At 35.3% G+C, this 24,701-nt stretch overlaps 3 protein-coding genes and 1 pseudogene across 3 annotated transcripts; 2 read left to right on the forward strand and 2 right to left on the reverse strand.

The window, feature by feature from the left end:
• Nucleotides 1–1,992: 1,992 nt before the first annotated feature.
• Nucleotides 1,993–3,121, forward strand: LOC106423976 (annotated as a pseudogene).
• A 302-nt stretch (nt 3,122–3,423) lies between these two features.
• Nucleotides 3,424–4,515, forward strand: LOC125588567 (serine/threonine-protein kinase MPS1-like). Its single transcript, XM_048759981.1, has 3 exons — nt 3,424–3,529; nt 3,776–4,242; nt 4,315–4,515. Exons 1-3 carry the CDS (start codon nt 3,424–3,426, stop codon nt 4,513–4,515), a joined length of 774 nt encoding a protein of 257 aa, XP_048615938.1.
• A 169-nt stretch (nt 4,516–4,684) lies between these two features.
• Nucleotides 4,685–5,916, reverse strand: LOC125589172 (small ribosomal subunit protein S13, mitochondrial). Its single transcript, XM_048761533.1, has 3 exons — nt 5,705–5,916; nt 5,177–5,401; nt 4,685–5,093 (listed from the first exon to the last, which is right to left on the reverse strand). The coding sequence occupies exons 1-3, from the start codon at nt 5,771–5,773 to the stop codon at nt 4,923–4,925; spliced, it is 465 nt and encodes a 154-aa protein (XP_048617490.1). The 5' UTR covers nt 5,774–5,916; the 3' UTR covers nt 4,685–4,922.
• A 6,802-nt stretch (nt 5,917–12,718) lies between these two features.
• Nucleotides 12,719–16,282, reverse strand: LOC125574763 (nitrate reductase [NADH], clone PBNBR1405-like). Its single transcript, XM_048761534.1, has 4 exons — nt 15,174–16,282; nt 14,943–15,083; nt 14,632–14,864; nt 12,719–14,241 (listed from the first exon to the last, which is right to left on the reverse strand). Exons 1-4 carry the CDS (start codon nt 16,219–16,221, stop codon nt 12,916–12,918), a joined length of 2,748 nt encoding a protein of 915 aa, XP_048617491.1. The 5' UTR covers nt 16,222–16,282; the 3' UTR covers nt 12,719–12,915.
• Nucleotides 16,283–24,701: the final 8,419 nt, after the last annotated feature.

Raw genomic sequence — 24,701 nt, forward strand, 5'->3', positions numbered from 1 at the left:
AACGCATCTGTCGTTCCATTACAATATGGACAAGCTAATCTCCCATGTGTAGTCCATCCAGACAACATCCCATAGGCAGGGAAATCACTTATGGTCCACAAAAGCATCGCTCGCATCGTAAAATTCGTCTTCGTTGAACAGTCATACGTCCTCACCCCTGTTGACCACAAATCCTTCAACTCTTTTATCAGTGGTTGTAGGAAAACATCCAGGGACCTTTTTGGATGGTTCGGACCAGGTATTAATATGGTCAAGAATAGTAACTCCCGTTGCATGCACATCTCCGGTGGCAGGTTGTATGGAGTAAGAAAGACTGGCCACAATGAATATTGTCTCCCTGACATTCCGAACGGACTAAATCCATCTGTGCATAATCCGAGATACACATTCCGGATATTGCTAGCGAAATCTGGATGTACTTTGTTGAAATGTTTCCAGGCTCTTGCATCTGATGGATGAGTCATCTCACCATCCGTCTGAGTATGCTCGGCATGCCATCTCATCTTTCCAGCAGTCTGCTCTGATTGATACAATCTTTTCAATCTGTCTGTAATTGGTAGGTACCACATCCTTTGGTATGGTACCCTATTACGTCCCCGTCCTTGCGGCTTGAATCGTGGCTTCTTGCAGAATCGACATTCTTCTAGCTTCTCATCATCTCCCCAATAGATCATGCAGTTGTCGATGCAAACATCTATCATCTCAGAAGGCAACCCAAGACTATAAACCAGTTTCTGAATCTCATAATAAGAATCAGCAGACACATTGTCTTCCGGCAAATACTCTTTAAACAAGTCCGCCCATTCGTTCATGCAACTTTCAGGTAGATTGTGATCAGTTTTAATATTCATCATTCTAGCAGCTAACGACAATTTAGAGAGACCTTCTCTACAACCACTGTAAAGTGGTTGATTCGCCGCGTTTAACATTTCGTAAAACTTTTTTGCATCTATATTAGGTTCTTCATCTCCATCATGAGCTACGAATGCATCAGCTACCATATCATGAACCCTATCATAATCTACCATCTCCTCTTGCTGGTAACTATGTTCATTATGCAAATGATGATCAACCGGTTCTTTTTCCTGAAAATTGCTATTACTACTACTAGCTTCATTCTGATCATAATTAAAACCTTCTCCATGTTGAAACCAGATATAGTAATTTGCCGTGAAACCTCTATTTATTAAATGCTTCCAAACATTTTCACGGTTTGCCAGTTTCGAATTGTTGCATTTCCGACAAGGACAGAACATCTTACCACTTTCTTGGGCGAGCGGTGTTGAATCTGCTTGATGCATAAATGTCTCCAGACCCGCAAGGTATTCTTTCGTCACTCTCCCGTTAGCATCTCTATGCATATACATCCACTTCCGCAACTCGTAAATATTCCCGGAGCCAGCCATTTTTTTTCTTTCACGTTTTTTGTTGTTGGTGTGTTTAAAATGATGTTTAAACATCCATATTTATAGGAAAATTCGAATCTGGTAGTTGTAATTTTGCTATGAATTTACGACGAAAATTAATTAGGTGGGCAAAAAAAACGTGTAACACCTATAAAGTTGGTGGATTCAAAAATTTCCTCGCTAAATACACGTAAACTATTCCCTCGTAAATACCACGCAAAATTTACGTCGTATTTACGAGGAAATAGTTTTTCCTCGTAAAATACTCGTAAAGTTACATTCACTTTACGACGAAACAGTTTTGTCGTTACGTTACGAGGAAATAACGATGACTTTAGTTTTTCACGTAAATTCGTCGTAAACTCGACGCAAATTTACGAGGATTGTTTTTCCTCGTTAATTTTCGTCGTTAAGCATGTGTTTTCTTGTAGTGCACTGTTATCAGGTAATTATTCAATACCCATAATATATCAGTACGTATACATGTATTATGTATATATATTTTCATTATATGAATGCATGCATTCATCTCCGTTACGTAAATAATAAGGTTTGAATGATTACAACTCATGTGATCAAATTGTAATATACAGTGACGACATGGTCCGAATCAGCAAGAGTATTCACAATCGTGAACTCATGTGACCAAACAATATGGCCGGCAATAACACCCGGAGAAAACTTCAGCGGCGGAGGATTCAAGCTCAAACCTGGCCACTCCATCGTCTTCAAAGCACCAGTAGACTGGTCAGGCAGAATCTGGGGACGAACCGGCTGCAAATTCGATAAAACCGGAACCGGAAGCTGTGAAACCGGCTCATGCGGCTCAAACTTAAAATGCTCAACTTCTGGAAAACAACCAGCTTCACTAGCCGAGTTCACGCTATCCTCAGTGGATTTCTACGACGTGAGCCTCGTCGACGGATTCAATCTCCCGATGACAGTGAATCCGGTGAACGGAACAGGAAACTGCACCGTCGCCGGCTGCGTCGCCGATTTGACGCTAAGGTGTCCAGCGGAGCTAGCTGTGAAATCTAAGGGGAGAGTTATATCGTGTAGGAGTGCTTGTGATGTGTTCGATACAGATGAGTATTGTTGCAGGGGAGTTTATGGGAACCCTTCAACGTGTCGACCAACTCATTACTCGAAAATATTCAAGAAAGCTTGTCCTACTGCTTACAGCTATGCTTATGATGATCCGACCAGTATCTTCACTTGTTCCGGTTCAGATTACGTCATCTCTTTCTGTTCCTACAGGTTCGTGTCTTAAACCTTTTTCATCTATTGGTGTGTTATATTTATTTTTCTAATTTTTCGGACTACAACTCATACACTCACACTAGCGAACGGTATTATTCAACATTTTTAACTCCAACGTAACTAAACAATCTTGGGCTTAATATTAATGTGATTATATATGTTTTATTTGAATGATGTTTTATGTGTATAGGAAGAAGCCGGTGGGAACGTAACATGATAACAAGCAAGTATGCAGCGATGGTTCTGGTTTCTGGTGGATTCAAGACGATGGTCCGGAGGTTGTGGCTTGTATTGATGCTGTCGGTTGATGCTTTTAACTAGTTTTGGGACTCCCTTTTTTAAATAAACAAGTGTTTTTCTTTCTCTCGAGGAATAATTCTTTTTTTTTTTAAATTTCAAGTGTGTTGATAAAGCTAAATTCGAAATAAATATAAAGGTTGGTTTTGTGTGTGAAAGCAAAGATGAAAACAGAATGCAATGTCTTTACTCTGGAGTCCAAGCATAATTTCCCAAAACTGCAGGGCACAATTGCAAGAAAAAGATAAAAGTGAGGTTACATTATTAATTTTACAAAAAGGCCTTCAAGTGGGCCCAATGTAAAAATCCGACAACAGTTTTAAGTGTTTTTGTCTGGTCCACACGGCACATACGACTCGAAAGTGGAAACGCTTTTTTAGGTTGGAACGAATTCGAAAACGCCATTTTCACCATCCCTCCAAGCTTGATCTCCTATTATCCTTCCTCCATTGGCCGGAAAATGGCTGGATTTGGTTTAAAGTTATACATGTACAGGTTTAATTCATGTTCATGTATACTTTATCCATTGTCTTTGCACACTACACAGAATCCACATCTCTATGGATGTAAGCTTCAGTGTGTGTGTGTGAGAGAGAGAGAGAGAGATTCCTCGCATTTGGCTTGCGATTTTTATATTTGTCAAATATTTGCGTTTTGATAAAATTGAAAATCTACGGATGCAAGATTGAACTAATCAACCATTATTGGTTCCTTAATGGGCCTATGACTAGTGGATTCTTTTATTCCTAGAGAACAAAATCTCGATCAGTCAAGGCTCAATGGGCTTTAATTCTAGGGGGTGATTTTTTCAGTTTCAGAGGAGTGGGCGGCAAATACAGAGTTCGAATCCCACTCCACAGTCTCACTACAGAGCACTACAGAGCTTGAAGCTCCAGCAGTATCTTCCAGTCATGACGTAACAGCTAAGCCCACTCTACCAGATGAGTTGCTCACCAGTGTTAGCTCACAGCCGCAAAAGCCAGATAAGCAAGAAAAGGTTGCAAGTAGCAAAGGGACATCAGGTCCTCGTAAAAGAAACTATGATCCGGACTTGTTCTTTAAAGTCAACGGGAAGCTCTACCATAGGCTTGGCAAGATAGGAAGTGGAGGAAGCAGTGAGGTCCACAAGGTTATTTCATCAGACTGTACCATATACGCGCTCAAGAAAATCAAGCTCAAGGGCCGTGACTATGCTACTGCATATGGATTTTGCCAAGAGATTGGGTATTTAAAGAAGCTGAAAGGGAAAACAAACATCATTCAGCTTATAGACTACGAGGTACAATAACATCTTTTAGTTTCTTAGTTGCATGATTGATGATTGTAATCACAATTTATCTTTTGCCATTAGGTTACAGATAAGTGTTTACTCCAGGAGGTTATGAATGGGACAATGAGTAGCAAAGATGCAAGAGTTAAGGACGATGGGTTTATATACATGGTGCTAGAATATGGAGAAATCGATCTGGCTCGCATGTTGTCTCAAAAATGGAAGGAAATCGAAGGTTCTGACGGCACAATTGATGAAAATTGGCTGAGCTTGGGACCGTAACGAAAGATGGAGAATCCCTGAGCTTCTCCAGCATCCTTTCCTTGCCCCTCCTTTCCCTCCGGAGCCACGAGTCAGCAGCAGCAGAAGCATTCAAGTGCTTAGACACATAGCTACATCTTGGATCATGTAAATTGGTATGTTAATTTGTTAGCTTTGGTTAAGAAGATGATTGATTATTAATGTCTTGTTTGGTTTCTTGTAATGGAATGTAACAAATCAAAACCAAGAGACTAGACAAGCTTGTGAGAGTATTACAGAACAAGAACAAGTTCTAAGATGTTTACTTGGAAGTGTTCTCTTCTTCCTCTGCAATGGCAATTACAAAAGAAAGACCATAAACCTGAGAAAATCATGTTTGCTTATTTGATCAACAGAGTCTTAAGACTGGTGGTGCCACACACCAGGTTCTACTTGCGAGGAGCTTTCTTCTTTCCCGCAATGGCAACTCTCTTTCCCTTTTTAGTGCGAGCGTTGGTCTTGGTTCTTTGACCTCTGCAAGGCATCCCATGTCTATGTCTACTTCCTCTGTAGCAGTCTACTTCCACCAGTCTCTGTATCTCCGATCCAACACGCCTCCTCTTCATACCAACAACAAAACCGGATTATACAAAGATGAAAAGGACAAAACTTAGTATGAATCTGAAAAAAAAACGATACTTACCAACTCATCACCATGTTGGTGCATGCCAACTTCTTCACGGAGGTCAATGAGCTCTTTACCAGTTAAGTCTCTTGCAAGTTTGTTAGTGATGCCGAGCCCACAGAGAACCTGGTGAGACTTACGGCGTCCGATTCCGTACACTTCTTGAAGACCGGTCTTGAGTGGCTTGTGGTTTGGAACCTCTGCGTTTCCCACACGGATTCCTTGCACACGCAATCCATGAAACTGCAGAGAAAGACACCAATGATACATGACTTCGGACAAGGTAACGGGTTTGATAAGCTTTGGTTCAGACACGATCAACGGATATGTAAGAAGCAGGATGTGATCAAATCAACAAAGCTAAAAAAAAGTTAGCAACTTTATGATTCTAACTTAACATATGCAAAGTTTTATACTTTAACATGACCCAGAACAATCGATTCGATCTACTGAAACCCTGAATACAAAAACTCGAAGCAGAGAGTGATGAAACGTCGGAAAGACGACATCTTTACGGTGGAGATTTGAGACGAAGGAATAACTCACCGATAGATTGCGAAGCAGAGATTGGCTGTGGTCGAATAACGTCGCCGCGGATCTGCGTAGACCCAACATTGTAGCGTATAAGTGAGTTTCAGAGATTGACGGTGAGGAAGGGTTTAACGCCGCCGCGTCGCTCCTCTCTTGCTAGTCTTTGAGGCTTAGATTTCGCTTATTGGGCCTTAAAATAAAATTAATTGGGCTTTTTTAAGTATATTGAGAGAGGCCTTGAGTCCAACATGGTATGTAACATTAATGCTATGAGATATTACTTAAGTTTGGTTTTAGCTGGGGCCGAATACTAGTATAACCCAGTCTTGCTTTTTGTATGAACGTGAATTTTTGTATATAAAAAACTCCTAATGCAAACGTTACCGAAGGCTTAGTTTAGTAGACTAAAGAGCCCAAGAAGGCCTAGTAAACATTGCCCAGACATGTTGAGAAAGGAACTTATTGCATCGTCAAGTCAAATACACTCATTAGATATTTAGATTTGTGATTATCTATATATATATATATATATATAAAGTTGTTTTTTTCCCTTCTTATGACATGTGGGAAGGAGTTTGTTGACATGTGTCCTCATTTTTTTTTTGTATTTTAAATCCTTTTACTTTTAAATTATTGCAATTTGTTCCATCAATATCTAATTATGTACTATCTAATCCTTCTCACACTTATTAGTCCCTAAAATTCAAGAAATAAATAAAATAAAATAAATATATTTTAAATATTTAATTTATTTACAGTTAAAAATAGCATAAACTTTCACCATTTTATTATTTTTACTATTTTTTATTATTTCATTTATAAATTATATATTTATTTCACTATCAATATCATAAGATAATCAAACTAATAATAAGAAACTAGAGCACCAACGCAAATAACTAAGAAAGCGGGTCAGAAGGAGAATATTAATCGAAAGGCCAAAGCCACCAAAAAGCAGGAACATATATATATGCCTAAAGCACCCGAATCACAATCAGTAGTTAAAAGGTAAGAAACACCTCACAAACTAAACAAGACTATACAACACGGCTTTGGATAGAAGGGACCAAAGCTCCAAGAGACTAATTCCGCACACCTACACCAAAGGAAACATGGAAAGAAAAGAAACAACTTGAGGGAGGGAGAATGGAAGACAACCACCACGAAATTAGAGACTAAACTTGAGATCAGAAATAACATTCCAAGCCCATATAATATGCACGAACGAAAACATTATCCAAACCTCGAGTGGCAAACATGGTGAAAGGGAGAGCCACTAGAGATACGATGAAAGCTGCAAAGAGATGCGAGAATAGAGAGGGAAAGGGAGACGAAACGAAATTAGAAAACTATGAAGCCGTCCTCGAGCTATGAAAGAGAGCATAGAAGTCAGAACACCAAAAATTAGATCTTGAAAATCAAGACGAGCAGTGACTATTGACGGTAAGCCAACGTTGAGGAATACAACATCAAAAACGACTAAACTCTGACCCAACCAAGAAGATGCAGTTCCTAACATCAGCTGAAATCTAAGGAAGAAGATGAGCAGTCAATAACCTACAATGCCGTGAGAATCAACCGAAAATATATGATTCTATTCAATGTTCAAAAACTCATTAGACGTATCTAGGTGCTTCTAGAGGACTAGCGAGTAGGCGAATTATTCATGGCCTACGCGATAGCTAAGCGTTAATGAATTATTAATTTAATTTATATTTTATTTTCATTTATTTAAGATATTTTATTTTTTTATTTAATTATATTTTTTTGATAAATCATCAAAATTAAATATACAAAATAAAAGAAATTAGACAAATTTTTGGATTTATACTAACATTATTGCTTAATTTAACACATTTAAATTAACATACACCGATTAAAGCTGATTTAAAATGGTTTAAACTGATTTAAATCATATAAATCAGATTTTATGAAAAACGTTTTGGATATGACCAATTTGCCGCTTAGACCGATATTTAGAACCATGGTTCCATTAAAATATAATAAATTAATACCATGGTTCCATTAAAATAATAAATTAATAATATATATTTATTATATAAGTACAAACAAAACATTGTAATGTACTTTTATATTCACAATTAAATTATTACTATTTTTTAACATTCCATTATATTTTGATAATATTTAGTAAAAATTATATCTGAACCCATAATTTATTTTTATAGAACACATTTCATATACATCAAATAATAAAATCAAAATAATATGGAAAAGAAAATTTAATTAGTGTATACACGGTAAAATCAACTGTTTTATTTAAAAAAATATATTTTAAAATTTAAAATCTAAAAAGAAAATTGTACCAATTAAGAATTCTATAAATTAATAAAATGTTATAGTCTCAATAATATTATGTTATAGAATTTTTACTCTGTATATATAATTGATTTCTGGTTTATGAGAGAGGCAAGTGTTATTAAATGATGAGAGAGCGTACGGATTATAGTATAGTAGTTAGTTCCCTACAAAATATTCTTCCTTTTTATGGATTTAATAACATGTAACGTGCTAGATCTTAAACTACGCCAGCTTTGAAGATTATTAGAATGATATCCTAAAAGTGCATTGAGATATGACTTTTTAAGAAGGAAAAATATCTTTTAAGGTTTAGTTTGTAGTGAACTTGATTCAAAAGATACACAGGGTAACAACGAGATCACTAGCTCGAATATATTGTTGGGTTCATTTGAAATTATGCCATGTTCTAAAAATCGGCCGCCTAGCCGCCTAGGCGGCCGTCTGGGCGCTACGCGTCACTCTTCCGCCCCGATTTATGCCAAATCGGTTAAAAAAGATCGGATATCCGATTTTCTCAGTTTAGACCGCCTAAATGACCGACTAGCCGCTTAGGCGGCCGCTTAACCGCCTATGTGTCCGCCTAATCTATTTTTTATTTTTAATAATATTTTTATTTATTTATTTGATCTAAAATTTTATAAATATCATTTATATTCATAATTTTGATGAAAATTACACTATATTAAGTTTATATATTCTATTTGTGTGTTTTATACAATTTTAAACATGAAAATATATTAATGTTATACACAATTAAAGATTAACATGTTTTATAACATAGTAAACAGTCTAAAAATTCCGCCCCGCATAATTTTCGGTTAATCCCTGATTTTCTCTTTAGGCGCTAGGTCCAACTCGACCGCCCGACTAGCGCCTAGCGCGTTCCCGAACAGGGAAATTATGTAACTTGTTTAGAAAAGATAAAGTTATATAGAGATAAAGTACTCATCTTAATTGATAGTTTATAGGATTATAGAGGAAGCAAAATCTAATGAAAATTGAGCTAGCTACCACATTTTCAAAGTTTTTTTGCTTGGCCTTTCACTTCAATGTTGGGTCTCTAAATCAGAAACGAATATTATGACCTGTAAAAGTTATTTCTGTCCAGATTTCATAAATAAAAGTTATAGATATCTAATTTAGCTATAGTGAAAATTCAACCTTCAGATATTTACTGATTCTTTTTTTTTTTTTTTGTAACATTATATTTACTGATTCTTTGACACCGAGTTTTATTTATTTCTCTATTTTATATCCATATATTAAGGGTGGTCTTACGGATATTATATGCATGCATAATCACATGAAACTTAAAATGTGTTGTCATTTTCACAAAGGAAATTTGAAAAGGTTGCCAAAAGGATACGAAAATGACTCGTACGCGTTAGGCACGCGACATATTAATGTTTTTTGTGGTTGGTCTCTCTTACATCTCCTTCCCATTCTTATCATTTTAAGAGATATTTTCAAGTTCCCGTCAAACAGAAGATATTCGGGTAATAATAACGTAAGAATAATTTAAAGGTAAATATGCTTTTTTATAAAAATGGTGAATAAAAGTCAAATTAGAAGTTTGGCAGAGACTTCAAAGTTTTGTGATCAGAATCAACTCTTGGGTCAGACGTACATAGTAGATGTTTACATCTCACATTAAGACAAATTACAACTTGGACAACACTAATAAGACGTAAGCTTTTAATACTAGTGTTTAACCCTATTGATTACTAAGAGGCTCTGTGACCAATTAAACAAAAGATGAGCGTCGTGCCCTTTTTTTTACAACAATGTCAATACTTCTTCACCTATTACTATTAGTGGCAACTGGCAAAACATATAATGATATAATTGGTTTCCAAGTATACTAAAGTAAAATGTTTTAAGAAATCATACTTACACTGTACAAAATAGTGTAAAAATATTTAATTTTTATGATCAATACACACTACTACAGTAATTTAAATGACTAATTCCATACAATACTATTTGATTGTAGTAAAGTCAAAGCTATTGCCAACAATACTATTTTACTATGATTTTTTCAACTAGTTGGATCAATAAATTCCGCGGGTAATTATATTGTATATCCCACTTGGAAACATAAATAACTCCAAAGACGGTGGCAATGGAGAATTTTAAATAACACTCTATCTCCCAACGTAGTTGGAGCCATTCCCAATGCTTTTGGAAGCTTAAATATCTTTGAATAATCCAAGTAGTTCATGTTTTGCCTGTTGGCTGAGAGCTGCTTAAACAATACAAGAGTAATATTTATACTTTACTGTAATATGATATTCAAAGTTAAAAAAATAATACTCTACTGTAATAAACAATTTAGACTGAATAATTAGTAATTAGTGGAGTAATGGTTTCGATATAAGATGTCTTAATGACCCTGGTCATCCTTGCATCTGGCTCTTAATAGCCATAAGGGACGTCGTTGATGAACTTTATCATCTTGTTTTCTTGGTAATAAAGTAATAAAAATATTTCATAAAACGACAAAATCATTGAGCTTAACCAGACCAATCGCACCGGTGGATCGACAGTTTTTTTTTGTAACTTGCTTTCTTCCGGTGGATCCACTGTCGTTATTTTTTACTACATATCACAAATGTTCCTCGCTAACGAATAATTTTGTTTTTAAAAATTGAAGAGTACCTAGCATTCTAATATATTTATTTTCGTAGTTTTAACAAATGAAAAATATTGGTTTTTGTTATAATTCACAATGGAAAATGAAATTTTGGCGAAACCTATCAGTCTGACCGTTCTGGTTCGATTCATGAACTGATGGACATGTTACATTACATAGGCTGTGTAGACTGAGCAACAAACCATTATAGTACTGGGGGGTCTGGTATATGTTTGTAAATAATGTATGTTAACCAAAATAGTTCTTAGAAGAAAACAATAACACTTATTGCATGTAAAATGTGGATTATTGACGTTATGGGTGGGGCGAATAGCTCATAAAAGGAGGTGGTCTCAACAAGACAAGACGTAGATGGTAGAAATGGACACTTGTGCCTAATTAGCAATCTTCGCGACCCATCGAAAATATGATTGTGGCCTCACTTCAAATCAAAGGACATCTTTGTGGATGACAAAACAATATCAACCACACAAATCATGACTTTAGTGTAATTTTGTAAAATGGTCATGAATAAAACTCATGAATTATACCAATAATATCTAAATTTTGTTGGATTTTTCTCTTTTGGATCGAAAAAAGTTACACAACAAAAACGAAGAAGCAGCAAGTTAAAAAGGACTATATATCTAAATATATGGATCTGGAATATCTATATACGTTTATTAGTTACGTATACGATACATCTTTAAAATTCATACGACAATCCTTGTTAGCAAAAAATAAGTTTAAAATAATTATCAATGGTTTTGGTAGGTGCAGATGCCATATTATATATACAAGACTGTCAGCTTTCAGTACTTAGCACTGAACAATGCTTAAGAAATAATTAGTTGCAGGTAGAACAACTAGCTCTTCAGATTTCAGACGTCATGTTCACAAGGGACCCGAGGTAAATAGAGTCACATGCATATATAATTTTGAAATTAGAACTAATTTCAAACTTAGATTATATCACGAGTAAAGACAAACTACAAGAAGGGGTTTTATATCTTGATATGGTTGACACTTGACCCTTGTGAGCACGAAACAACGTTCTTTAGGAAAACAAAAGATAAAAAAATTTAGTCAGCGTCTCGCCGTCTCCGCAGTGGTCAGGACGTCCTTTGTTACGGGTCGCGGCTATACGTTTTCTTTTGCCTATACCTTCTTTGTTTTTTCTTTCCTTTTTTATTTTATTTATCTTTATTTAGGAAGTTTCCTTCTCTATTAGTTTAATTTTTTTATGGTCTAAAAGTAACTACGTGCCCCATGCATGTCCCTTTGCTGAATTTTCTATAGAACAAGTGAACAACTGGAGGTACGTTCATAACTTCTTCTTTTTTTTTGCTTAAGAGTACGTTCATAACTTAAGTGAGAGATTCATGCATTTAGAATGTAGTGTATGAGATCGACTGATCTACGCTGCGTTTAAAAATACCTAACTAGTAAATGATATGAGTAAATTTGGCCAATATGTAGTGAGTTAAAGCATGCATGATAACTATTAATGAGGAAAGCTTAAGATTCGCTGAATTTTTTTTCTCAAATATGTGAATATATACGCTGAATTTTAAAATAACTAACCTGTAACTAGATTTTTTTTTTTGAATAATAATGTAACTAGATTTTAACCACAAGCATTATATATACTTCAAATTAAATTTTGATACCAAGAAAATATTCAAATTCATGACAATATTAATATGAAAATCTTTTATTACGATCCATCCATTATCAGTTATTCTCGTGGTATCAGTGTAAAATGCATATGAACCACGAGTCTCGTGGGGCCGAACCGGAACTCTTTTTATCTGTTTGTATCGATTACAAGACTGTTGCATATGCGTTCAAACATGTGTTGTGTCTTTTTCTTGTCACTGACAACTGGAAGCAACACTACAGCAAGTGGTTACTAATTTGGAACTAAAGCATTACAAGACAAAACGTTTTTACTAAGCGTGATATAATGAATATCACTTGATGTGAACTATAACAAGCTTATTGGACAATCAGTAGGCAGAATAGTCAGATGTCACATTAACCATACGATAACTCACTATGAAGACAAAACTAAATCACGGAAAGTAATTGAGTTACATGCTTTCACCATTTATCATCATCATCAACAACAATAACCATAAACGCAATTTATACATTATAAATTTGGAATAAAAACTCTAACAAAAGCACACATGGTAACCATGTATTTACATAAGCTATAATTGTTATTAACTTTCAAGTTTCAATACATATATAAATCTTGAACAAATTCTTAGAAGATCAAGAGATCTTCCTTAATATTGTAACCCATCTTCTCAAGATTAGGCTGCAACGCAAACTGAATCATAGGCGGTGGTCCACACGCCAAGGCCAGAGACTCGCCTTCTAAACCTTCAGGGACATGTTCTCTAAGCACAGCTTCGGTGATAAACCCTGTGCTGTACTCCCATCCTTCTTTAGCAATTTCAACAACGTACCAAATCTTTAGCCTGTCCGGAAACTTATCAGCCCATCCTTCTAGCTCTTCTCTCACAAGAATATCATCCTCGGTTCGGTTCGCGTAAACCACAAACATCTCGGTTTCGTCCTCCGGGTCACTTAGTATCGATTGAATGACTTGGTAGATTGGAGTTATACCGGTTCCTCCAGCAAGCATGGCTAGTTTATTGGCAAACTTTGGTTTACCGCTGACCATGAATTTGCCTCTGCCTTGGTACTCAATATGTCCTAAAGGACCTTTGATGTCCAAAACCGCACCGATCGGTAACGAGTCTAGGTGCTGTGACATGAGCCCTCCGTTGGGGAATCTTGGATGGACGTTCTTGAAGTAAACCTTGATGACTAGGTCGATGTATCCGACCGCGTCGACCGTGCTGGTCGGAGTATAGGCTCTAAGACAAAGCTTGTCGTTAATAGTGGCGCAGAGGAAGATGTGTTTCCCGACGGGTAGACCAAGCTGCTGATCTTCAGATGGTAACGCGAAACGGAACCTACGCACGTCGTGGGAGATCGAAGTCTTCTCGATGAGTTTCACCGGGACTTTCTCACGTGGGTTGACCAAAGCTATGTTCTTAGCAGGAGCTAGCTCTCTGATAGGAGCTAACAAAGACATTACACTCGAGCCACCATGGACCGAGACGTTAGGTGAAGAGTCGTATCCCGTCGTGATGAGCTCACCGATACGGTAATCTTCTAGAAGCTTCTTGGCTTTGTCCGAATGAATGGCTTCGAACTCTTCGGTGCAATCAGTACCAGCGTTGATGAGGATAGAGTCCGAACCACCGGGGTGGTCTTTCAAGAAACGTGTGCAGTCGTAGATGTGACCGTGGACGATGATCCATGCAGATTCAGCTGAGTTGTGTTTCCTAACTTCGGACATTGAGTACATCTTTGAGGCAGTGTTCATGAAAGGTGTTGAAACTGATTTTTTCAAAGTAGGGTGTGACTCTGAGGATTTCTCGATCTGACGTTCCTTTGCCATCCACCCGCCCGATTGGTTTCCGGGTCTGGTCGGGTGTTCGAAAACGATACCTATCTCTCCTCTGTGAGGCTTGCACACGTTGGTTTTGATCCTGAACCAGCAGTTGTTCATCATACCCTGTTTCAACACCAGTCAACGTCATTATTTTATTTTTATTTAATTTTTTTTAAAACCATTACATAGATGCTATGACGCAAGATCATACAGTTATTACAAAAAGTACAAAGTTGGATTTAGTCAAACATCATTAGCTGGATACCATGGACTTTAGTCTTCTCTAATTAAAATATATTTCACATTTTCACTTTAAATAAATCAATAATACTTAATCACTAATGGAACTGTCTAAAATAGACAAGTAAAGATGGTAGGTAACACGTTAAGAAAGTCATGAACCATAGCACAGTAGTTCCAGCGTTGTAGGAAATTATTAATTATAATTTTCAGTTTAGTCAAATCACACAAAAGAATAAACTAAAAAAAATAAAGAGAGAAAGAGTGGTTTACCATGAGGTTCCAGATGAGTTTTTCAGGCTGGGTGTTCAAAGACTCGTCCCAGGCTCGAACAGCTACCTCTCTAGCACTAAGCAGATCAAGAACCTCAACGTCAAGTGACCAGAAACACCAGCACCAGAACTTGCCATACTTGTTCGGCTTCTCTTGATGGTCAAGCTCACACACACTCCACGTCTCTCCTCCGTCTAGAGTCACCTCCACTCTCGTTACCTTTTTCCCTCCTCCTGTTTGTTTCAGAATATTAGTTAACCCTTTAGTTTATTAGTACTTAATTAATTGGAGATTAAGAAAAAATTAATTACCAGAGTAAGCATAGCCTTTTAACGTGTAAGGCTTCTGAGTCGTGAATGCATTGATCGGCAAAATCTCCTCGTGACCAGGTGTCGTTATCACCGAGTTTATATTAAGCTCGTTGATTATATACTCCGGCCTGTACCACCAAGCTGCAACACAACAAACATTATTATTATTACCACCATGGTCCACTTGTTGTAATAAAACGGTTAAAAGGTAAAATTTAAATTTAAATTTACATTCTTCATTTGCCAGCTCAGCATCCACGTAAGAAGGGAGCACTCTGTTGTCTTTGTAGTGGTAGTAATTGTCAGACTCTCGAGGCGTGACGATGATACGCTTCAACCACTTAACCATCCGCCCGCCGATGAAACCGGGTATAATCACCCGAACCGGAAACCCGTGATCCGGCGTGAGAAGCTCGCCGTTCTGCATGTACGCCAATATAATGTCCCTCGCGGGGTCCATGGCCATCTCCTTCTTGATGCTCGTCCCGTACTTAGACCCGCCGCCTCCGGGAAGATCCTCCGCGCCTTCGAAGCAGACGTTGAGAGCTCCGCCTCTCTTGCTGTAGACGCCGCACCGGCGGAGGACGTCGCTAAGAGCAACGCCTCTCCACAGGGAGGTGGATACTCCGGCGGAGCCCCAGTTGAACCCGATGGTCTGCTTCACCATGTTCTGCTCTTTGCGGCGGTTACCGGCGCAGACGAGCGTCACCGGAAACTCGCGGCTGGGGAACTCGGTGATGAGCTGCTCCATGGTGAGCCTCGCCGGGCGCTTGACGAGCCCGGTGACCTCGACGGACCAGTCCGACCACTCGGCTTTCGGGACGCCGCCGTGGTTGCGGACGTAGTGGAGAGGGACGGGGGTGATGAAGCCGTGGTGCATGAGGCGGGGGAGGGGAGCCTCGGCGTTGAAGGGGTGTTTTCCCGTGAGACGCACCATAGAGGAGTTACGGTGGATCCAGTTATCAGCCGTGGATTCGTCTCGCGAGTCTAGAGCCGACGGCTCTAGATCGGAGTTGGATTTGAGAACCATCTCCTTGTAGTAGGAGACGTAACGGTTGTGGCTCTCGTCCTCGTCGTCGCTGGAGTCGTAACTGTCTTCTTTGGTGGTTTGGTTCTCTGTGGTGTCGACGGATTTTTCGGTTGGGACGTTGACGCTCTGGTCTTGGTCACGGCCGAGTGAGGGAGAAGGGACGAGAGGAGGTTTGAAGGAGTGGACAACGCCGCCGTTTAGGGCGGAGCTGAGGCGGGGATAGTGGCGGTTATCGACGGAGGTTGCCATGGAGAAGCTATTTTTTTTTTCCCTTTCTCTTCTTTTGGTTTTTGATTTATTTTTGGTTTCTGAATATGGCGTTATGGGGTTGTATATATAGGGGGCTTTGCAGAGATTAATAAATAAAATATTAAATGGAAAATAAAAGAGTGTTGGGAAATTGACAAATGTGAGTTTGTGTGGTGTCTGATTATGGGGGCCCGTCTACCAAGATCCTATGCTTTGGCCTTTAAGATGGGAAATGGGAAATAATATCTGCGTAAGATTATTTTTTTATTAGTTTCATTTTGTGACGGAAAATAAAAATATAGTTGTGCATCCATGGAATGGAACCCAAGTCAGTACCGTGGGAGGGTACTATGATACCACTACACCAGATGCGCTTACGATTTTGCTACGATTTCTCACATATTCAATCTGAAACATGTATAACCTCATTAGTTACTGCAATGAAATTGTTATTTTTGACTATATATTTTTGTTGGTTTTGTAGAAGTACCAAAGAGGCGAGTAGAAAAATTATCTTTACCTATATAGATCAGACCGGGTTGGAGCGGAAATTTTCTCGGAACAACTAAACTTTGCTAATAAATTGATCTACGCTTACATGGGTTGTTAGACAAAAAAAAACACCTGCTTTAACTTATTTTTCTAGAGATTTATGTTTGAGAGCTATAAAGAAAGTGTGATAGGTTGAAAATGTTAGTGTTGATGGATGATTTTCTTGGATTAAACGACAAAACAAAACTAATCTAAATGGCTGAAAATCCTTTGTCTGTGTTGGAGTTCTTTTGTAGCCATTTTGAATTTTGATGTTAGTATACAAGGACCGATGAATGTAATTTAATAAATAAAAGAAAATCATTCTTGGCAACTAAGAAAAAACACTTGCGGATTGCATGAATAATATAGTTTCCTATTATTTATTCAGTTTTGCACTTGGAAGAGTCAAAGAAACCCTAATTTGGGAAAGTATATGAAACTTCTAAGAAGTAGGGACATGTGGTAAACAAAAACATTGCACCTAAAGGGAATGAACATATAAGGTACTATTTCAATATTTATAAATTGAATGCAAACAATACTCGAGTAATAACGGGCAAGATAAACCTTCCCTTGAAGCGCTACAAAAATGTCTCGATATTGCATTACATGCTAAGCTTTATTTTTCTTTGTCAGTCAATATTGGATTGCAAAACAATGTTCTGTTTAGCTTAGAAACCATCTAACTAATAACATATTTAGATCTAATAAAAAAAGATACAAATTTATATTAATTTGTCTGGATTTTAAGTCTTTAATACAAGGTCAATCGTGGATACAACCAAAATCATCATCTGAAGATATTTGAATTACCAATCTAACTACTAAATTGTTTTTTTTTTGTTAACGTGTCACCACAGCAAAATAGCTTATTTGTAATATGCACAAGTTGTAATGTTTTATAGCCAACAATAACAATATTACACTAGTCCATATACAATATAACCTCTTTAAATTAATACTCTATAAATTAATATATACTAAATTTTTTTATAAAATAATATAATTTTATAGTTTCAAATTGAGTTTTTGATTCAATTAGTATGTCGAAAGATTAATATCTCTATAAATTAATAAAAATATATAGTTTTGGTGTAATCCCAATATTATTAATTTATAGAAGTTTCACTGTATATTATTCGGCTACATTAAATACAAAAAGTAATAAGTAAACTCGCTAATATCTTGTGTTAGACTTGAATACGTTGATGAATGCAAAATGTAGACGTCGGTCACTCAAGATTAAATTGCATCACGTGTGGCTATATATTACAGAGAGGTATTAATCAGCATATTCGCAAACAGTATTGTTCGTCTTGACTTCGATTTCTTGAAATCAACATCAAACGTTAGTGTAACTATTGTATAAAATCGTTGTATGAAATTTATGGAAGCTTAAAAAAACTATTTTAGAAAAGGGAGAATGAGAATCCGGTGGGTAGTTTTTTTTTCTTTTTTTTTTGAAACACAATCCGGTGGGTATAAACACATATCTATGAGCATATTGTTGTTGACTCGTCTATTGTAGGACAAAATATATTAATTAAGTCGAGAAAGTAAATATCTCGAAGATTTTTATGGATTACATGACAATTAATAAGATAAAGCGCAATTAAGTATAAACTAAACGGAGGCTTAAAAGGAGATTGGGGAGAAGTCTTTGGAGGTTAAGTGGCGCATGGGATCACCAACGGCCAAGCAAATAAGGGGCGGGTCGTAAAATTATTTCTGTCCTTTTTTTGGATTTTTAATAAAATGATATATGCGTAAGAACGCATGGACCCACTTATTATCTTCTTACATTCGATGTTATGACATTCATTCGAGAGTCAATCTTGGTTAAAGCTTTAAAGCCAGTAATCAACGTTGCACAGCGTAAAAAAGTACATGGAGACGATTTTATATAAAAAACATAGAAAATTTGCTAGTTATTCTTATATTTATTTGAAGAGAAAATCTTGCAGATGGCCTTGAATTACTTTTAAGCTTCGATCGAGTAATTAGTGGAAATTTTGTGACTATTATCAACATCGTTGTCACCATAGAACTTTCAAAACTGTTTACATACTGTTCATATCACCATAGAATCATTTTTTTTGTTTTTGTTTTCTCTTTGGTTAAACGGGTCTAAAACTGACCAAAATACTTTTAAATATTTAACATAAAGATAAAATGTGAATTTTAATTTGTAAGAACTACATCAACTCGATATTAAAAAAAAAATCAATAGTTAAATGTCATTTTATTAAAAGAGAATTTACTAAATATGACTCAAAACTTGATTTTGATTGCAAAAGTATACCCAAACTTGAATCAAATGCAAAAGTAACCTAAAAGCTTTGTGAAATTACAGTCAGTTTCTTGTGACCAAACAAAAAAACAGAATTTATTTTTACGAATATAGCTCCGCTAAGTCTTCAGAGATTCTGTTAAGTCTTCTGGCTGACGTCCACGGAAGTCGTCTGATAAGCGAAAAATTAAAATCATATAATTATAATCAGTTTTAAGTGATATAAATTAAGATATAATAAAATTGAATTGTTTTCAACATAGATGAGTCAAAGTAGTGAATCGTGATATTCTTTGGTTTAGGGTTTGACAACATATGTTGTAGTATTGTATGAATTCTTAGGGTTAGATTTTGGAAAGCTTAAATATTTTTTTTGAAAAATTAAATTTTTATCTACATGTGATTATTTCTGTGTATAGTAAACATTTTTTAAGTTTAATTTGATTTTATGAAGTGTTTAGTTAGTTAATTTAGTTTAGGGGTTATGTTTAGGGTCTAGACGACTAACGTGTAAGTCGTCTGGCGATTATAAGACTTCTCTGAAAGTCTTCTAACTCCCGCTAAAAATGTTTTAGTTTCCCGCTAAAAATATTGAAGTCTTCTGGGCGACTTACAAGTAAGTCGTCAAGTAAATCTTCTGATCGAAAATATTTAAACTTATTGAAATTTTTGTCTCCATATATAAAGAACAATTTACACATTATCTCTCTTCCTCTCAAATGACTGCAACAAAAATGGTATGTTCCTCATTCTAAAACTCTTCAACCTCTCTCTAATCTCTTTGAACTTATAAACAACAAACTTTATATCAATTTATTGTTTTCGTCTCATGTCTTTCTCACTAGTTCATCTTGTTTTGCAGGTTTTTCATTACATGGTTCTCATCTTCCAATCATTTAAAGGTAGATTTATTAATTTTAGATATATATTTTTGTGTGTTCTATAAAGGTAGATCTATCTAATATTTCACTCATTTTCTCTGTTTTTAAGCCATATAAACGTTTTTGGAGATTCAGATTTTTCATATCTGGATTTGGATATGCATGTTTTTGAGATCTTGAAGACTTCTGGGGTAGAAAACTTCCACACGACTTCCAGGAAGTCTTCTGACGGAGTCTTCTCCCATGTCTCCCTTTCATAATAGATCTGAACGTTTTGGTTAGTTTTTATGTCTGATTTTTCTTCATTTGGTATCCTCATGTTGCATAAAGTTCATACCTTTTTCCCAAACTAAAACTCCACAAACCCACTCTAATCTCTTTGACTTGAAAACACTAAACTTTATATGAATTTTTCATTTTTTCTCTTATGTCTTTCTTACTAATCTATCTTTTTATTGCATGTTTTTAATCAGATGGTTCTCATCTTCTACTTGGATATGTACTTTGTGTGTTCTATAAAAGTATGTCTATCTAATTTTCCATTCATTTTTTCTTTTTTTAAGCCATTTGAACATTTTTTGATATGATATACTGGTTTTTCATATCTGGGTTTGATATACATGTTTTCAGATCTTGATCATACTTTGGAAGACCTATGGAAAGTCTTCTAAAATATAATGCGCTAAAAGACTTCCAGACGACTTCAAAGAAGTCTTCCAGACGACTTCAAAGAAGTCTTCCAGACGACTTCCAGGAAGTCTTCTGGCGGGGTTTTCTTCCGTATCAAGTGGAGTCTAAGCTTGTCTTTGTAGAAGAATGATCTATAATAGTTTTGTTTGTGGTATGTTTTGTGATTTGCATGTGTACTCTTTTAGTTGTGATTTTTTTTTTAAATTTAAAGAGATATTAATGAAAAAGTATGGTAACTATTTTCATTTTCCACAATATTATCTTGCTAAAATTACTTGACATAATTGAAGTTATTGATACAACTTCAATAGCAAACACAATAACACAAAAAAATAATCAAATTTATTACAACTAAGGGAGAAGAACTATCAAGTAAACTTTGTCAAATTCACAAAAAATAAAACATTACATAAGTTCAAAGCTAGAACACTTTCATTAGATACATAAGTAAAAAGTATATTTTATGATCTGAGAAGACACATTAAACCATGTTACTTGATATTCTTGAAATTACTTAACATTTTTGAAAATTAAATAAACATATCTTAAAGTTACTTAACAGATTTACAAAAACTAACGTAGAGGACTTCCAAGGAAGTCTTCTCAATCAGCTAAAAACTTTACTAAGCATGAATATTGGTAACCTCATAAATATCACCAATTAAGTTATAAATTTCATTCAGTAGCCTCAATATTGACTAATATACATGAATTAACAAAAAAAAATTTAAAAGTCTTTATAGTTTTAAAGAAAATTAAAGTTTATTAAACATTGACGCAGACGACTTCCACAGAGGTCTTCTGGTAGACTTGTAGGAAGTCGTCCATTTATGTTAGTTTTGCAATTGATTTTTAACCTAGACGACTTACATGGAAGTCGTCCATCTTTTTTTGTTAAAAAAAAAACTCGAGACGACTTACATGTAAGTCATCTTGAGAAAACGATTTAGTTTTGCATTTGACCGGATTGTGTCAGAAGTTTGATTTTCCATGGATGAGTAGAAAATTAAAAAATCAATATTTTGTTATACCTAGACGATTTACATGGAAGTTGTAACATGTTAGTTTTGCAATTAAAAAATAAAACAAAAAAAATATTTTTTTCTAGACGACTTACACGGAAGTCGTCCATCCGACGACTTACATGGAAGTCGTCCAAGATAAGCAAGGTTTGACCAGAATCTCAGAATAAAATCATGGACAACTTCAATGTAAGTCGTCGGACGGACAACTTCCGTGTAAGTCGTCTAGAAAAAAATAATTTTTTTTGTTTTATTTTTCAATTACAAAAAACTAACCTGAGACAACTTCCATGTAGGTCGTCTAGGTATAACAAAATATTGATTTTTTAATTTTCTACTGGACGACTTACATGTAAGTCATCCAGGAAAAACCAAATTTCTGACACAATTCGGTCAAATGCAAAACTAACCCGTTTACCATAGACGACTTACATGGAAGTCGTCTCGGATTTTTTTAACAAACAAAGATGGACGACTTCCATGTAAATCGTCTATAAAAACACATTGAAAAGTCAATTGAAAAATTAACCTCAGCATTGGCCAGAAGACTTCCATGTAAGTCGTCGTAAGTCGTCTGTACGAACAGATCTGGAAAGAAACTGTATTCATAGTTTCAACCAGTGTGATAACTTGTTTAGCACACATAAGTCTTCTCTAAGCACCCATAATCTCAAACAAATGTGACACACCAAGAATCGTAAGCTTCAATGGCTCTATGAACCATAAAAAAATTTAGAATCAAAATCTTGAGTTTTTTTGGATGAATATGGAGAGAAAGTGAAAGAAATGTTATTTTTAGTTCATAAGAATTGAGAAAGAAAGAGTGTAAATCGATTTTTAGGTGCATTAAGAGCTTCAAATTGGTTGTTCATCGTGGTTGGTGTATTGATGGCAATAGCAATATTGTGAATATTTGAAGAAGATGAGAGTGATAGAGTAAAATATGCATTTTCGAAAGAAAGAAAAAATGATGGTATTTTCGTGAATAATCTGAACTTTGGGGATGAAAGAGGCAAGTTAAAGTTCCAAAAAAACATAGGTTAATTTTGTGTTTGAGTTCAAGTTTTAAGTTATATTCGCTTAAAAACCTTTATTAAAAAATAGAATTAAAATAACATCACTATTTCAAATTATTTTATAATATGTTTATTTTGAAAAGATAAGTTACTTTAAATTCAAGAGCCTCTTAACCAATCCATGAGCTTTTCCGATGCTCCAAATTTCGAACATATATCACTTTATTTTTATTATAATCTGTTTGTATTATTATTATTTAAAGCAACGTAAATGCAAAATATATAACTAAATCTACAAGATTTTTTAATATCACAAATTATTTGAAACAGAAGGATTAACTGTGGTAGTCTAGTATTGCAAGACTATTTTATACGTCTTAGAGAGTTTCCTGATAAAAGCCATAGCCAAACTAAAACGATGATGTGGTACAAGTGTATGTACATCCAATGAAATTGTACACTTGTTCATTTGTAGTAGCTCTTTATATTATCTTAAATAATAAGAAAATAAAGTAGAGACCATTAAAATATAGAGCATTAAGAAAGTTAAAATACAGAAGTACTACTCCGTTGATGCCTGCTTGAACCACTTCGGTGAGTGCTTGACTGAAACTGCATCTACTTATTCTTTTGACGGTTTGGTTGATCTTAATTGTCAAGAAGCACTTGGTATGGTTAATTTTGATGTCTCTTGTCCTATAATGTTTATTAACTTCATTGTGCACTATTGTTGGCAAGGTTGGAGTTAATTCTTTAGTGTTTTTGGGGTTTTTTTATACTTTTTGCGGTTCTACAGATTCAAAATGGCTGTAAAGCAGAATTTGGTTGCACTTCAGTTGTAACCAAAACTTCATTATGGTTAATGACATTTACAATTTAGAAAAAAAAAATATATCAGTCATAACTTCTCTTACCATTTCAATTCATCAATGGTTTAATTTATATAATGAGATTACGCAAACTCTATCATCAATAGTTTATTGCTACGAAACCAATATTCTAAACTATCATATTCACGTACTATGATAAAACACATTTTCCCCTAATTGATAGTACTATGATAATTTTAAAAGCAAATTTTTGTTTATTTAACAATGTAATCAGAATTCGTAACTGAAATATACATACACAATTAAATCATGTTTTTCCATGTTACAACTTTCGTACCAATTCGGTCTATCCGGTTAAACATTTCATTAGGATCATAATCCTAAACACATGATCTATAACTACGATGAACCACGAATCGATACATAACTTCTTTACAGTCACCATATAATGCAAAATATCACAGTATGATTATGTATACATTGATTTTCTGCAACACAACACGACATAGCTTTTTATTTTATTGACGTGGGCAACATACGAGCTTGTTAGCTTTTTTTTTTTAACATACAAGCTTGTCCTTGTTTTAAGAAATAACAACCACTAAAATATGTATGATATGGTCCTATGGAGAGATTTGGCACACGTAATCTCAAGTAGATATTTTACGAGTGAAATGCTTTTACCTTCCATTTGCAACATATGTGTGTCTGTGTATTATGTTTTACCATATTGGATTATTTTTTAAAGAAATGTTACTATAGATTACAGAAAAAAATAAGGAAAATGTGCCGCGTGTGTATATATATCTATAAGAAGGGGAGACAACTGGGGGATCTTTATGCGGTTAGGCAGCCATCGACCCTTTCGGGGCCTTTTGAGCCACTTTTACTGCATTTACATCCATTCATTTTTTTCCCTCTATATTAAGTTTATATTTATAAGAAAAATCATATTAGCATGATAATATATATTAGAATGTAATTGTACGTAAAAGACAAAGATATATGTAATTATATTACTATTTTCTTGAAAATAAATAAGGAAACAATAATATACTTAAAAAAAAACAATAATATACTTTCATCAAAGGTACATTTTAAACATAATATTGTTAATAATTAGCCTCAAATATTCAAGAAATTAAGAAGCGGAGATTTAAAACTTTCACGGTTTATCAAAACAACCACAACACAAAATTATAAAATAGAAATGTTGT

The sequence above is a fragment of the Brassica napus genome, chromosome C6, assembly GCF_020379485.1.
Source record: "Brassica napus cultivar Da-Ae chromosome C6, Da-Ae, whole genome shotgun sequence".
Lineage (NCBI taxonomy): Eukaryota > Viridiplantae > Streptophyta > Magnoliopsida > Brassicales > Brassicaceae > Brassica > Brassica napus.

Coding starts and splice junctions, on each gene's coding strand:
- LOC125588567 (XM_048759981.1), top strand. CDS start 3,424: ATGGCTGGATTTGGTTTAAAGTTATACATGTACAGGTTTAATTCATGT. Junction 3,530..3,775: donor GAATCCACATCTCTATGGAT/GTAAGCTTCAGT, acceptor TGATTTTTTCAG/TTTCAGAGGAGTGGGCGGCA. Junction 4,243..4,314: donor TTCAGCTTATAGACTACGAG/GTACAATAACAT, acceptor TTTTGCCATTAG/GTTACAGATAAGTGTTTACT.
- LOC125589172 (XM_048761533.1), bottom strand. CDS start 5,773: ATGTTGGGTCTACGCAGATCCGCGGCGACGTTATTCGACCACAGCCAA. Junction 5,402..5,704: donor CTCTGCTTCGCAATCTATCG/GTGAGTTATTCC, acceptor CTTTCTCTGCAG/TTTCATGGATTGCGTGTGCA. Junction 5,094..5,176: donor ACCAACATGGTGATGAGTTG/GTAAGTATCGTT, acceptor GTTGGTATGAAG/AGGAGGCGTGTTGGATCGGA.
- LOC125574763 (XM_048761534.1), bottom strand. CDS start 16,221: ATGGCAACCTCCGTCGATAACCGCCACTATCCCCGCCTCAGCTCCGCC. Junction 15,084..15,173: donor TGAGCTGGCAAATGAAGAAT/GTAAATTTAAAT, acceptor GTTGTGTTGCAG/CTTGGTGGTACAGGCCGGAG. Junction 14,242..14,631: donor AACTCATCTGGAACCTCATG/GTAAACCACTCT, acceptor GTGTTGAAACAG/GGTATGATGAACAACTGCTG.